Consider the following 16,016-nt stretch of genomic DNA (forward strand, 5'->3'; position numbering starts at 1 on the left):
CTCCAGCGGCTAGCTTGTGGCAGTGGTGACCTACATCGTCCTGTACCCACATCTTCTTGTTCATCTTCGTCGTCCCAGAGTTGGCGTCAGCTAAGATCGGTCTGCTGTCTTCTGGTGTGGGCATCATCAAATATCCTCCACCTTTCTCGACAATAGCACACCACATGTCCCGGTCGTCCACAGTGGAAACATACTGGTTGTTTATCCTGGGTCCTCCAGACGTCAGTCTTCCTTGGTGCCGAAACAGGTTCCTCATGCGGCATTTTAGGAACATAACTCCACCTGGGTCTCGACTTTTTCACTGTTTTAAAGGGAAATGATGGACGAGAGATTGGGTTCAATGTCTGTTCCACTTCCTCCCTTATGACCTCTTGAAGCGTCTCGGTTTTTTGCCCGCTGTGCAATCCAAGAGCCTTCTGAACTTCCTGTCTCATTATCTGACGAAAAACACTTGTGAAATCAGTTGCTTGCCGGCCGAAGTGGCCGTGCGGTTAAAGGCGCTGCAGTCTGGTACCGCAGGACCGCTACGGTAGCAGGTTCGAATCCTGCCTCGGGCATGGATGTTTGTGGTGTCCTTAGGTTAGTTAGGTTTAACTAGTTCTAAGTTCTAGGGGACTAATGACCTCAGCAGTTGAGTCCCATAGTGCTCAGAGCCATTTGAAATCAGTTGCTTCCTCCATCACAGACATCGATATGATGTTTGGAAGCGTTTCACATTTCTTGCGTGTAATTCTTTTTTGATGAATTGTCTCGATTTACTGGCACAATTTTTTGAAGTCGCCTGCTGTCAAAACCTTCCTCAGGAGTAGTGCTTGTTAAATGTCCTCAGCAACACCCTTCATGAGATGTGCAATCATATCTTCCTCCTTCATTCTAGGATCCACTATTTTACACAGCTCCAAGACGTCATGAATGTAAGATGCTGTAGTTTCTCCTGGACAGTGTGCCCTGCACTTTAATTTATCTTCAGCCTTGCAATTCTGTTGTTGTGTGTTGCCAAAATACTTGCGCATTTCCTCCTGGAATACTTCCCAGCTTGTGAACTTCTCCTCGTTGTTCTCATACCATTGCTTGGCAGTGCCCTCCAAGTAAAAGAATACATTAGCCAAACACACGGTGTCATCCCATTTGTTAAATTTGGCTATGTGCTCATATACCTTTCAGCCCCTTGTTGGGATCTTGGCCATCGTCACCAGAGAACCCGGAAGGATATCTCATGTGGTGGCACACAGTTGCTGTCATTGTAACGTCCTCTTCTTCTTCTGCCTCCAGTAGATTGCAATCTGTTGAATATGGCTTGAACTTGGGTTTCTCGCCATGTGAATGGCGGCTCTGTTGTTGCCTGATGGGGGCCACTGTGTTGTAGATAATGTGCGCTATCACGAGTTCCAATACCCAGCGTCTCCACCAGAATAATGTCACCTAGAAGAAAGTGCAATTAGATGAATGACAAACACCAACTTCACTTACGAAGGTTTATTCAGCACTTGCACATACAAGAGCGCAGTGCGAACTGCCTCCAGCCAGAACACGTTAAGTATATATACAGCTACAGAATGTTCCAATACAATGATTCTTGACATTTGTGGATACTTCTAGAATGTACTCAAACCGAATAAAGAAATTAAAATGGTACAGTCCAGGCGAGTTTTGAACTCGCGACCCTCCATACAACATACATAACCACTACACCATGGTGTTACTCAGCTTATATTATACGCAACTGGGGATGACAGGACTACAAAAGTTGAAGATTCCCATCTGAGTTAATGAAGCGTTTCTGTAATACTTAGGTGCTAATCAAAACTACTGGTAACAAATCTAGCAGCATGCCTCTGAATTATTTCAGTGTCTTCCTTTAATCCGACCTGTTGGGGATTCCAAACTCTCAAGCTGTACTGAAGAATGGATTACAGTAGGGTTCACAAGCCGTCACTGTTATATGCGAGCTGCACTTTCGAAAATTCTGCCAATAAAACTAAGTCAAGCATTCATCTTCCCAACTACCAACCTGTCACACTCATTCATCCATACATACATCACAGTTAAGTAAGACCTAAAGTTTCACAACATTATTTTTGCTCCGTGGTCAAGTGGTCAAAATCATAATTCATAGCATATTCATGATTCAGCTTGTTGATACTCAGAACAGTTACATCAAATAGCTTACCACAATTTAAGTATGAGTACCAAGGTGGACAGCCCTCGTGCACACTTTAAAGACACAGAAAATAAGGATCAGGAATACATCACTGCTAAACACTGACTAGTAAACTAGCCCAGGAAACTTTTTGTGGTCATTAATGCCAGTCCTGACTGTCGCAGACGATCAGCAAAAACTGGTGAAGTACTATTGTGGCCAATGTGTAATCCTGTGCCACTTATCAGACATCCTGTACAAAGTCAAGTATTAAAATCCTACTTAAAGAAGACAAAAAGCGTTGAGACATCATCAGTTTGTTCCATGAAGTGCTATTATCTGGGTGACAATGTCACCTCACTGTAGTCGCTGCAGCAAGGACAAACAATACTCAGGATGGAATTGCAGTTATGTTTCTAAAAGTTTAGAACAGCAAATCTCAGTCAGTTGCGTACATTGTAGGACATGGCTAAACCTTCTGAATATTTAACATATGGTTATAAAGTGTCCTCAATCTATGAACAACAGCAGAACAAGCTTTTTCATCTCAGTCCATCCAGTAAATGAAAGCTTAATGTCATTCGAGCATGTTGGTGATCCCAGACATTTTCTTCGACCCTGCAGCAGCTACTGTTCTATATTTGTAAATATGTAGTAGTTTGTTGTGCACAGAAGATGTAAATAGATTGCAACACTATTTTTTTTTTTTTTACATACTCAATGATTTTGTCATTTGCTTTACTCTTTCCTCGAGTTATTCCAAATTCTGTGATTGTCAACATTCTGCTTGCGTTTTCACTTTGCATACATTATTAATTTATAATAAATAAACAAACAGGCACATCTTCAGGAATCAATTTTCAGATGGATCTCTAAAATCAGTCTGATTATAGCTACATTTGCTATCTCCCTAAATTCCATTTGGCTTGCATGTAGGTATTACATCATCTTCATACCATTCCAGCAAACCGGGTATGGTGCTTATGTAATAACTTGCCTCCATTTTGCTTTGTCTCGATATACTTCTTGTATTGATATTGTTTCCCAGTTTTCTCTTCTAATCTTCAGATCTTCCTGAATCTGATCCAGCTCTCTTTTTCCAGGTCATAGTATTGGTCTTATCCTCTGCACATTTCTAATAAAGTATTGTTTTGGCAGGCAGCTATCCTTCATCCTCTACACATATTGAAAACCACTTGAACTGTGTAGCACTCAGTCTCCCTGCCATTGACAGATCCTCTTCAGTATCTGCTCTGTTGTCTTCATTCCTAATTTTATCTCTTGTTGTCTTCTGCAAGGGTGGTCACAGAAACTTCATTCGCATGCATGTAACTTGCTCAAATCTGCCTTATTAATTACACAGCACTCCAAGCTGTCTGTCATAATCAGCAGATATGTTTTAAGCTTGGTCTATTTGGCTGTCACAGAATGTCCCTTGTCCCACACAAGGCTCCACACATCACGAAAAATTTTAGGTCCCTTTCTTGCTCTGTTCTGTACTTCTGGTTAGGAAGTTCCATTCCCTTATATTGGGCTTCCTAAGTAACTGAAAGTGTCCACATATTCAGTTTCCTCTCCCACTAGCATCGAATGGCCCTGGGCAGATGTCCTGCTCACAATCATTGCTACAGTTTTTCTCTTGCTTGCTGTCAGCTGGTACTCTTTAAACTTGGAGTTCCATTCATTTAATCTTCCCTGCAGCTCTAGTTATGTTTCTCTCCATATAACTACATGATAAGCAAATAACAATTTCCTTTATAATCACTTCTGTAAGTGCAATGGAAACTAATGGGGAACATGCATTACCCTGTTACAAACCCCTCTCTCTGTCCTGAACCAGTCTGATCTGCCATTACCCACTTGTACACCACTTTAGCAGTCTTCATATAGCATTTGTATCCCCCTTCTTAGGGAATTTGTAACCATTAGTTTTTCTAAACAGTTCCAGATCGTAAACCTTGGCACACTGTCATATGCTTTTTTCCAAAACCAGGAACATGATTGAGATCTGTACCCTTTCCCCAATACGTTTCCATTAACTGTTATTGCTGTGTCCCTTAATACACTAAGCAGCAAATGCATAAGTTGTATTCTTTTTTTAACCAATTAAATATTATAAAGTTTGTAAATGAAACAGCAACAAGCCATAAGTATGGCTTAAAATGGTTTATTTGAATCAAACCATTTCTTACAACTCCATCTTCAGACGGTTGTTACATGTTTCATTATTTTCTTGCTGGGGCCGCCATTCGAATTTGTTATTGGTTTGCTGCACTAGGACACACAAACAGTGATTTGTTTTCTGTTTGCTAAAATTTACTAGAGATTTAGTTCTTTTGATCTCTATCAAAACATTTATGAAAAGGTTTTAAAGTTATTAAAATGTAAAATGTGCTGTATCATTCTGTGTGACAAAATCGGCTAGTGTTTTGTTATGAATTTTAAAATCAACACACATGTGGATGTGCACTATGTGAGTGCTGTTAAATTCACTGGAAAACACTTGAAACCACACCATTCCCTGTTTAATGGCAGCACACATGATTAACATTTACAAAGCTTCACATGAGCAACAGAAACAATATTTTCAAATTCATTACAGTGGTAAAGATGTTAGTTTACTGGTGCTATAAGAATGTATGGGTTTAGTAAAATATGTCTTTGCTAGTGCAATGAAATTAATTACAAAACCAAAAAGAGAAGTAAAATTATTTACAATAATTTCTAATATGCTGAATGGCTAGAATTACACATACAAAGGTTTATATATAAACAATACCAAAACCTGCGTACAGTGAATGAGAACAATAAGGTAAATTTTCAATTATAGTGATGGAGCTAAGTTTGAACATAATGGCTATCATGCACATGGAGATTTTAAAATAAAGATGTAAGTAGTTTATATTGCATTGATACTAAATTAAACTCAGTCTGAACAGGCCTCAGAAGGCCCAATGGTACTGACCGACCACTGTGTCATCCTCAGCTGATAGGCATCACTGGATAAGGAGGGGCATGTTGTCAGCACATTGCTCTCCCAGTGATTTTCAGTTTTCGTGACCAGAGCCACTACTTCTCGAAACAACTGTCTTTAGATGGATTTGTAAGAAATCTGAAAGGAACCATGGTTTGATTCAAATAAACTTTTTTAGACCATACTTGTGGCAGATTGCTCTTTTACTTATAGACCTTGTAGTATTATTGCCACAGTTCTCAAAATGTAAAGTTTCGACAAAATAGTGCAATTAAATGTTGTTGAGAACACTATACAAATGATATTGGTACAGTTTAGTCTTGGTTTTCAAATGGAAAGGTCTGAACATACTTCTGTACATGGTTAGTGCTTTCAGGAAATATCTCTAATGCTAAGAGAGGCTTTACACATCATACTAACATGTTAAGATTGTTCAGTATATTGGAGGATTTAATGTAGCTTTATAGATGCCCTCATCCACATTGACTTCCTCTGTCACTAAATAAGTAGAATAATCCTATAGTGCAGAAACAAGTGGATGAATACCAGTTTGTGTTGTATCACAAGGTAAAGGTATCCTTGGGCTTGTTTGCTACTGTAGTTGACATTTTACAAGGCCACAATAAATTTATGAACCTGTGCCCTCCCCCTAAATACAGTAAGGAAAGTTCTGGCAGAAATTTAGCAAAGTTCTCATTCTCTCTTGTGTGTGCTTCTTAATGTCTAAAAGCTTCTGTTTTTGTTCTTGCTCTGTGTGACAGAGATGATGATGGCATATTATGACATATGGTGGAAAGAAGTACTAAAAAATTGCAAGTGATACAGTTTGCTGTATCAATAGCATTGTGTTAAAATGTTCTAGTCAAGTTGCAAAACAAGAAGTGTGTGTTTCGAAGAGGGTAGTGCCCATGTATTGTAGTCTGAAAATTTTCAGTTTTTATGAAGATACAGGTAACTATTTTTCATTATTGTGAAAGTGGTGTTGAAATATATGGTGTTATTTGGGAAATGGTCATGGAAATATGCCTGCCTTGGGTAGATCTTTGTGGAGTCAGTTATCAACAATAAGTTCTTTTGTAATGACAACACAGCACACATTGATGAAATATGTGTGGTGACTACTTAATAGTTCTCACTTCCAAGTTCTTGTGATCTGTAACTTTGGCTTGTTTACACATGTGTGTACTTCGCTGGAAGGACTATTATGGATGAATAGCTTATGCAGACACGGGGCATTCAGTGTCTTCTGATGCCACAAGACACTCTAAAGCCAGTCATTGGACCATATGTTTGGAGGCTGAAGAGACACAATAATAAGCTTAATTAAATGTGTATTGCAAAAGTTTACCTGTACCCTCTGTGTAACATTTCACCATTTTAAACAGGAAGCAGTGTCTTCAGCACTACAGCAAGGAAAGTTTGAACATTTCAGCTAGGATCCAGGCAGACACTGTCTTGCTGGAATATAATACTAGGAAGATGCTGGAAGGAAGATACTATTTAGCCTGTTATTACCAGCTACAGTACCCACCAATGTTAGTTGTTGAAATTGTGGATGACAACCTATATCTATGCCGTCAGTGCATATAATATATTTATAACTGCATACTGGAATCCAGCATTGAGTCACGAGTTTTATAAGTAAGACTAAATTTCAGTTGAGGACATCTCTACAGAGATGGTGAGACATGCAACCAGGTAACATTATAGGAAACATTGTTTCAACATATGTTGAGAAGCATTTTATCACACAAATGGCTATGATTATGATGATGATGATGATGATGATGATGATGATGATCACTTGTAAGTGTGATAGTGATTTGAGTAGCTACAATTGTATGTTTTGGAATATGACAAGCATAAGAAATAAATACTCCTCTTTCAGCATACTGCCACCACTAAAATCAGATAATACAATACTCATCTCTGTTTTGTACCATGTTTGTAACTCTACTTCACTACATAACTAATACAGCCTCTTTCCTAAATGTCAGATCTCAGATCCCACATACTTGGATATAAGCACTTGACAGCTTGCCTTAATGTCATCTGGCAGTAATTACCAATTAACTGAGTACATTAGTTCTCAGAAGATTCTTAATAAGTATCTCAGTAACATTCCACCACGCCCTTGAATGTAGACATCATATGGAATCTCATATTGAAATTCACTGTGAAGCAATTATTTTGTAGTGGCAATGTGATTGAATTAGCTTGAAATTTTGCCCCTGCCTCCAACACCAGTCCCTCATAAAGCACGGTACCTTCAATCACCCGTTATGAAAGTTTATAAATCAGTCAAGAAGGCTAGGAGAATGTTTCTGCTAGATAGAGCAGATAAGCAGTCATTAACATTTTACTTAGACAGAAAACTGGCATCACTTAGTTCCAGTGAGATGAATGTAGAGGAATTATAGGCAAAGTTTAAGCAGATAGTAAATCGTGGTCTGGAGAGTTATGTGCCTAGTAAGTGGATAAAGGATGGAAAAGATCGACCATGGTTTAATAATGAAATTCAGAAGATGTTGACAAAGCAGAGGCTGTTGTACTCTCAGTTCAAAAGAGAACGTATAAATGACGACAAGCAAAGGTTAGTAGAGATTCGTGCACCTATGAAAAGAGAGATGCATGAAGCATACAGCTACTACCACCTTTGCACTGTAGCAAAAGATCAGGGACAGCCAGATAAAACTCTGGTCCTATGTAAAATCACTAAGCGTGTCGAAGGCCTCCATTCAGTCCTTTTTGATCAGTCTGGTGTGGCAGTTGAAGGTAGCGAAATGAAAACCGAAGTTTTAAATTCCACATTCAAGAAATCACTCACACAGGAAAATCGTGCAAACATACCGTAATTTGACCATTGGATGGACTCCCGTAAGGATGACACAGTAATAAGCATCCCTGGCATACAGAAACTACTGAAAGATTTGAAAGCAAATAATTTGCCAGATCCAGATGGAATCCCAATTCAGCATTACAAAGAGTACTCTACGGCGTTGTCCCCTTACCTAGCCTGCATTTATCATGAATGTCCCGCCCAGTAAAAAGTTACAAGTGGCTGGAAAAAAGTGCAGGTGACTCCAGTGTGTAGGAAAGGAAAAGAACGAACTCACAAAATTACAGACCAATACCCCTAACTTCGGTTTGCTGCAGAATCCGTAAACATATTCTCAGTTTGAATAAAATAAACTCTGAAGCTTATGTTTATGAGTCAGCATGGTTCTAGAAAGCACTGCTCATGCAAAATTCAACTTGCCCTTTTCTCACATGATATACTGGAAACTGTGGATGAAGGGCAACAGGCAGGTTCCATATTTCTAGATTTTCGGAAAACATTTTACACAGTACCCCATTGAAGGCTGTTAAAGAAGGTATGAGGATATGGAATAGGTTCCCAGGTACAAGAGTGGCTTGAAGACTTCTTAAGTACAGGAACCCTGTTTATTGTCCTCAATGGCAAGTATTCAAGTGGGTGTCAAAGTTGAGTGACTGTAGGAAGATACAAGACGAATGGCAGCTAGCTCCAAATGTGGAAAAATGAAGTTAATGCGGATGAGTAGGAAGAACAAATCTGTAATGTTTGGATACAGTATTACTAGTGTCCTGCTTAACACAGCCACGCCGTTTAAATACTCGGGTGTAATGTTGCATAGCGATATGAAATGGAAAAAGCATGTGAGAACTGTGGTAGGGAAGACGAATTGTTGACTGGTTTATTGGGAGAATTTTAGGAAAGAGTGGCTCACCTGTAATGGCTACTGCATATAGGACACTGGTGCAACCTATTCTTGTGTACTGCTTAAGTGTTTGGGATCCGTACAAGGTCAGATAGGGGGAAGACATTCAAGCAATTCAGAGGCAGGCTGCTAGATTTGTTACCAGTAGGCTCGAACTACACATGTGTTACGGAGATGCTTCGGGAAATCAAATGGGAATCCCCGGGTGGAAGGTGACGTTATTTATGAGAAACACTATTACAAAAGTTTAGAGAACAGGCTGACTGCCACACGATTCTACTGCCACCAACATACATTGAGCATAAGGACCACGAAGATAAGATATGAGAAATTAGGCCTCATGTGGAAGCATATAGGCAATTGTTTTTCCCTTGCTGTATCTGCGAGTGGAACAGGAAAGAAAATGACTAGTAGTGGTACAAGGTACCCTCCACCATGCATTGTATGGTGGCTTGTGGAGTATCAACGCAAATGTAGATGTAGATGCTGCTGAAAGGGACAAGTTTCCAAAACATAGGCAGGTTGAACAGAATTGAGCTCCCAACTTATTTCATTCAATGATGGATTTCTTTTCGATATGTTAATTGACCATATATCAGATAATAAAAACAATATTTTATTTTTCTTACAGTCGCTTTCAACGGAAACGCATTTTCAATTTCAGCTACATGTATTCTTCGTGCCTTTATTAAGGGGGGGGGGGGGGGGGGGGAAGAGGAATGGTTCCAATAGTGTATTGTACTAGGGCATGATGAAAAGTAATGCCTCCTTTTGGTGCATGGAAATTGGATGGGGCCAAGTTGGGACTGGATGGAGGATGATCAATGACAGTGGACCAAAGGTGTCAGATTGTTGCAGATGTCACAGCACTCGGGTGGTCTGACATTGTTGTGCTGAAGGAGAGGGTGTTTCATGTGTCATAAAGATCAAAACTCAATTACTACATGCTGTTTCTCAAGCACCAACATAGTTACATTACACACTGCCATGTTACATGCTACAATTCAGAGTCCTCTAGTGACAGAGGGCTGCAAATGTGTAGAAACAAAGAATAAAGATGTAGAATGTCCATAACGTTCATTTCATTTAAAAAGCTCTAACTGTTTTCACATAAAAAATTCTGAGGTCTCTCTCTCTCTCTCTCTCTCTCTCTCTCTCTCTCTCTCTCTCTCTCTCTCTCTCTCTCTCTCTCTCTCTCATTCACTATGTGGCATATAGAACCTGTATCATGATATAGTGCACATTATAGGTAATGCAAAGCACCTTAATTAAGAAATAACAATGCAGGCCTCATTATACAGTGTTAATTTTAGAGTAATGATGTTTTCAATGAAGTGCAACTTATTGCTAATGAATTGCGTAGCAGACTAAAACTGTTTATTTCAATGTATATATTCATTATGCCATGAGTTTCTTACACTGTTGTATAATTCATTTAAATAAATTCAGCTGTCTGAATCGTGACCCAGAGCGGAATGAGATAACCATTGACATTTTCCCCTTATTTCTGAATTGCCTAACACATTATGCTTAAAGGCCTGTCTTGGTCACATATGTTATACAACTCTCGTTGCTGGTTTTGACTTACTGCCATCAGCAGATCATTAAAAGTATTCAGATAAAAATCTCATTCATCGAATAAACTGTACACAAGGGTACACCTGTATCCATTATTATTCAACGACGGTATTTTAATGTGAATACTTTTAATGATCTGATAATGGCAGTAAGCCGAAATCAGTAATATGAGTTGTATAGCATGTGCGAAGGAAGACGGACATTTATAAATAAAGTGCCAAATGTGATTGTTGACTTGTTTACACACTTCATGTCTTCAGTGGATTACCTGACACATGCTTGCGCCCATATCCCTTTTTAGGAGATGTTGACAGTATAATTTTATCTACCTTCTTGTCAATGTTGCTTCTCTCTTCACTGCCCTTTGGCAGCTCTATTTTGCATTACAATTTATTAGAAATTAATATTTTCTTCTTCGATTTAATGTATGTTTCAGACCTCTTCGAGAAGATGAAACACTTGCTGTGCCACATTCTCATAGTGCCTCCAATGTATCCACTAAAAAAGATTCCAATGATCTCAGTAAAAAGAAGTCTGTCAAAACTGAAGAAGCTAAAACTGTAAAAAAGTCAAAGAAGGGCTCTAAATCTGGAGTTAAGAAGAAAAAATCTGGACGACGTCATCCCAAAGAGGCAGTGGAAGATCAGTCGACAACTGCTGACATGCTGACTCTGGATGAACACTTGGATAAGCCTCTGGTAAAAGAAAAATATTATAAATTGCTTTCCACTTAATCTTTGCCAGCACAAAATTAACATCAGTAGTTTCAGAAATATGTTTGGAAACAACAGTACCACAAAACATTACCAGTAAGTCTACTGTTTTACTGCCCATGTCAGATGCGTAAAGGGTGTGGGGAAAAGCTGACTTGCTATGGAGACTGACAGAGGCCAATGAAGCATTTTTTTATTATTACTTTTTGGTAGATAATAACTTAATCACAGTTTTTTGTGTACTGAATCTGTCCACGATCTCCATTTTTTCTACTTTTGACAGTTCTGTTATGATGTGGTTTTTGCTATAAACGATGGATTAACAAAACAGATGTATATGAAATAAACATTAGTTTGATTTTTCAGTATGAAAAAAGGCTTTATTGAAATGCAAAAATTATTGCATAATTATTATGCATCTGAAGGCTTATATTTCCTTTCTCTTCTCTTAAAACATCTAATATGATTTTTATCTAATTAATTATCAGTTGTTAGTCTGAGTGAAGAGGGACACTGTTGTCTCCCATCATATTGTTATCTAATGGCTCTGACACCATCTTTCCATCACTTTTGTGTCTTGATGAAAGCACTGGTATTGTTCCTCACTATCAACACCCAAATTTTCAGGGAAAAAATTAAGGTGACTGTCTATCATTCAAATTTTCAATAGCACGGCATCAAGTACAGTCAGTCACTCACTTTCTGAAGTAAATGGTGTTCATACATACTGCAGTGCTTTCAGTCGGCAGTGTAGATTGATGAAAAATGTATTTAGATTATTAACTTAATACTGGCTCTTGAAATTTTGTGATTGGGCTTTCATGGGATAATTGGCATGTGTCTTCAGGTGTCTGCCATTTCAGTTTTTTCAAAATTTCTGTGACACTCACCTGTGTGTCAGACTAGCTTGTGACCATTTGTGCTGCCCTTCTTTGTGTATGTTGTGTGCCCCCAGTTAGTCTTGTTTGGTATGGGGACCACTAGAGCAATATTCTAAGATGGAACACACAGCTGATTTGTAAGCAGTCACCTTTGTACAGTGACAGCAGTTTCACGGTATCCTGAAGTGTGCCACCTACCTTAGTGACGAGTGAACCTGTGCGAGTCATTTCATCTCTCTACAAATTGTTGCCCAGAGGTATTTTTATGAATTCACTGATTCCAATTGCGACTCATTGATGTTGAAGCCAAAAGACAAAACTTTTCTGCACTTTGTTAAAGGTTCAGTTTTTCTACATTGTAAAGAGCACAGTTTTTTATCTTTGAACATTTAAAACAAGTTGCCAGTCTTTGCACAACTTTGAAATCTTATGAAGCTCTGACTGTGTATTTGTGCCACTCTTTCTTCAGATAGTGTTTCATTATTGATAATTATAAAAACTGGGAAAAAAGGCTAAGGTTTTTTATTAATATTGTCTGCCAAATGGGTAATATAGATCATGAAACATCTGATAGGGTAAGTTTGAAGGTACTTGATGTGTCAATGACTCTGCTTCCAAGATAACATGTTGCATCCTCCGTAATAAGAAATCATCAGACCAACCAAAAATTAATAAATGTTGGTGTGGCACCAATCAAGTGCTTTCCAGAAATCAAGAAACATCACATCCATCCAGTGTACCTTGATTGCTGGCTTTCCAGCTGTTGACTGACAAAAGTGCAAGTTGGTTTTCACATGAATGATGTTTTCGGAATCTATGCCAGTTGACTTGGGGGAAAAGGGCATTCTGTAGGAGCTACCTCATTATGTTTGAGCTCATAACATTCTAAGACACAACAACAGTGGATGCCAAGAATGTTGGGCAGTAGTTTTGTTAAACACTTCTGTTACCCTTTTTGTTATTAGTTGTGGGCTGTGCTTCCTTCCAATCATTTAGCAGTTTTCTGTTCGAGGGGTCTATTGTATGTTTTGGTAAATGGAATTTAAATCAGCGGCTGTAAATTCTGTATAAAATATGACAGAGATTTCATTGAGATCTGTAGTTTTGTTTAATGTTAGCGATTTTAGATGTAGCCTTCACAGGCTATGTATAAGCAATAGTTCCTTTCAACATAAAATGATACATAAGACGACCTGGTGTTTACCTGATGGAAACACTCTAAATGAAATTGGTTAAATTTGTATAAATAGCTGATAGAAGTCATCTTTGATAAAAAAAAAAATATGGCCCTATCATACTGCAGATGTTTGGTTGTATCATTTCTTGGTCTGAGCGGACTTGAAAATGAAGTTTAAATTGCATCATCACTGACAACCTAAGCAACCATTTGATGTGGAAAAGGAAGTAGAAAACTTATTTGTAATCAGCCTTAAAAATTGATCCAGGCACTTAAAGAGCTACCTGACTACCTGGTGACATTGAAACACAATGGCTTCGATAAAAGGATTCTGGGAGTACATGTGCTGAAGAGAGAACTGGATGATGAAGAGGAACATAGGAAGAGCAATGGATTCAAGACCGAAATTGGCATCTGGTGGATGAAACAAAAATGGTAAAACAATGGCATGAACAAGCTAAAGCTCAACAATGGCTTCAATTACCTAGACAAAAATAGGCTATGTTAGACTATTGAGTCAAAAGTGGTTGTAGAGTCAACAAAAATTGTGGCTTGAGTGGGAAGGCAGAGAGGTGCAAAATGCTGCCTCGACATTTTATCATATCATTCGAGAACTTAGTGTAGCCCATAGTTTTTAAAAGAGTTCCATAAAGGATAAAAATGGCAAGCTTCTGATCACAAAAGATGAATGAGCTACCAGATGGGTTGAATACTTCAGAGGAACTTTAAATCAGCCCAATCCATTTAATGCAGCAACTTCGAAAATGTACCAGATATGCAAGAGATAATGGTAAAAACAGGTTATATCACAGAAGCAGACAGGTGCGCAGCAATCGCAACACCTTAAAACAATAAAGCAGCTCATTGGATGAAATTACAGCTATAATTCTGAAATATGTAGGTCCAGACTTGCTTCACCACCTTCGTAAATTGTGCAATACCTGTTGACAAACAAGGCAAGTTCCAGAAGACTGAAATCACGGGATCATTGTTAAACTACTGAAGAAAGGAAATCAAACCAAATGTACAAATTGGATAGGTATTGTGCTTCTCATGGTGCCAGGCAAAGTCTTTTGCCTCATCCTTCTAAAAAGGATACAAGAAGCATCAGATTGTCGACTACAAGGTAAACCAGCTGGCTTTCGAAGTGTGAAATCCTGCTTTGAACAAATATTTGTTCTGTGAAATGTAATGAAATGTGTAGAATTCAACTGTCCACTGCATCTAGACTTTGTTGATATATCAGTCATAGATTTCATAATGAGAAACATTGTGACCAACTCCAGCATGGGTTTTTGAATGAGCAATCTATAGTCTGTGAGACGAGTGATTGGTACTGACACTTCCGGCTGGCAGACGGCGCTGTTGCCGAACGTGGCTCACAGTACGCGGCGCCCTGTCTGCTACACGCATTCTGTAGCAGCAGAAATAAAAGCGAGACAAAATACAAGTCGTATTGGTAGGCGTGAATTTATTTAAAGTTGATGCTTGAAATATATTAACTCGAAAACTGATAAGAGCTATTTAGTACAAGTATCTAAGATGCTGAAACATAATAAAGTTATTTGTTAAACTTCACAACTGAAATGAAAACTATTTTCGCAAGTTGTTGAACATTAGCAGTTTTGGCTTCCATTGTTAAGTATTAGCATTATTAATTTGTTCTACTACAAGCTACAGAATAATTGGTCAGTGCATTAAGAGTTGTAATCTGAAGAAAGTACTCACAATATGATGATCTGGTTGTAGATCGATAGCAAACTCCTTCCTTACATTCCTGAATACGTTGTAGTTACTGTAATGGAAAAACACCACTCGCATCACTGTCAGAATCTGATTTGACATTGTCTTCCTCAGCACTACTCGAACTATCACCGCTCTCTCCCAGATGTATAATTAAATTTTCGATGCATTCTTCCACAACCCCTTCGGTTTTGGCCGCCTCTCTGATGGCACTTGCAGTGTTGTTTACAATTTTAGCCCACGTCTCGCTTGTCACTTTATTGATAGCTGCTGGAAGGAGAGTTTCCACTTCAGAGATCGTGAATTTTTTATTGTTTGCAGCAATGTAATTTTTTATCTGCGCCCACACTCCTTCAATTGCATTGAAGTGACAGTGGTATGGAGGAAGCCGAACGATTTCATGCCCGTGCCTTTTAGCAATCTCGTCAATTACATATGTTGGAAATTGGGGTTTCTTTTGTGCCACAATTTCGAGCGGTTCCGCCTTCCTTAAATCTTCTCTGAAATCTACTTTTCGCCGTTTCAATCACTGAATGATATCGTCTTTTTTTGTTGCCAAGGTTGGTGCCTTATCGTGAACAACGGAATGATAAGGCGCATTGTCCATAACTATCACTGATGGACTTGTCAGATTCGTCATAAGCGATGTCTCGAACCATTCTTGAAATACTACACTGTTCATTTCTTCATGGTAATCTCCCGTCTTTTTTGACCGCAACATTTTCAAGCAGTTTGGCACAAAACCTTTCGATGTTCCTGCATGTAAGACAATAATGCGCCCTCCTTTGCCAACAGGCACTGCCATTGTCCCCTCGGGCGTTACATCATTCCAGCCTCTACGTAAAGAATGGCTGGCATTGACCCAAGTTTCATCTAACCACACTATACTTTCGAATTCCACACCCATGATCCTGTGCAGAAATCTGCACCGCCATGCAACTAATCTGTCCTTTTCATTAATATTTTGCGTCCGTTAAACAGTGAATAGCTGAAGCCTATGTCTTTCAACACTGTACGCAATGAAAATTTGCTCCCTTTAAAAAGATCGTCTTTCTGAAGCGACACCTGTA

General features: G+C 38.8%; 1 protein-coding gene across 2 annotated transcripts in view; it reads left to right on the forward strand.

Annotated features, from left to right (window-relative positions):
• Positions 1-16,016, forward strand: part of LOC124555271 (AP-3 complex subunit delta-1) — a 269,894-nt gene that overhangs the window by 231,555 nt on the left and 22,323 nt on the right. For both annotated transcript variants that reach the window (XM_047129141.1, XM_047129140.1), the window contains exon 21: positions 10,869-11,130. In XM_047129141.1, coding sequence (XP_046985097.1) covers positions 10,869-11,130 — 262 coding nt within the window. The remainder of the gene's footprint in view (positions 1-10,868; positions 11,131-16,016) is intronic.

The sequence above is a fragment of the Schistocerca americana genome, chromosome X (assembly GCF_021461395.2).
Source record: "Schistocerca americana isolate TAMUIC-IGC-003095 chromosome X, iqSchAmer2.1, whole genome shotgun sequence".
In the NCBI taxonomy this organism is placed as follows: domain Eukaryota; kingdom Metazoa; phylum Arthropoda; class Insecta; order Orthoptera; family Acrididae; genus Schistocerca; species Schistocerca americana.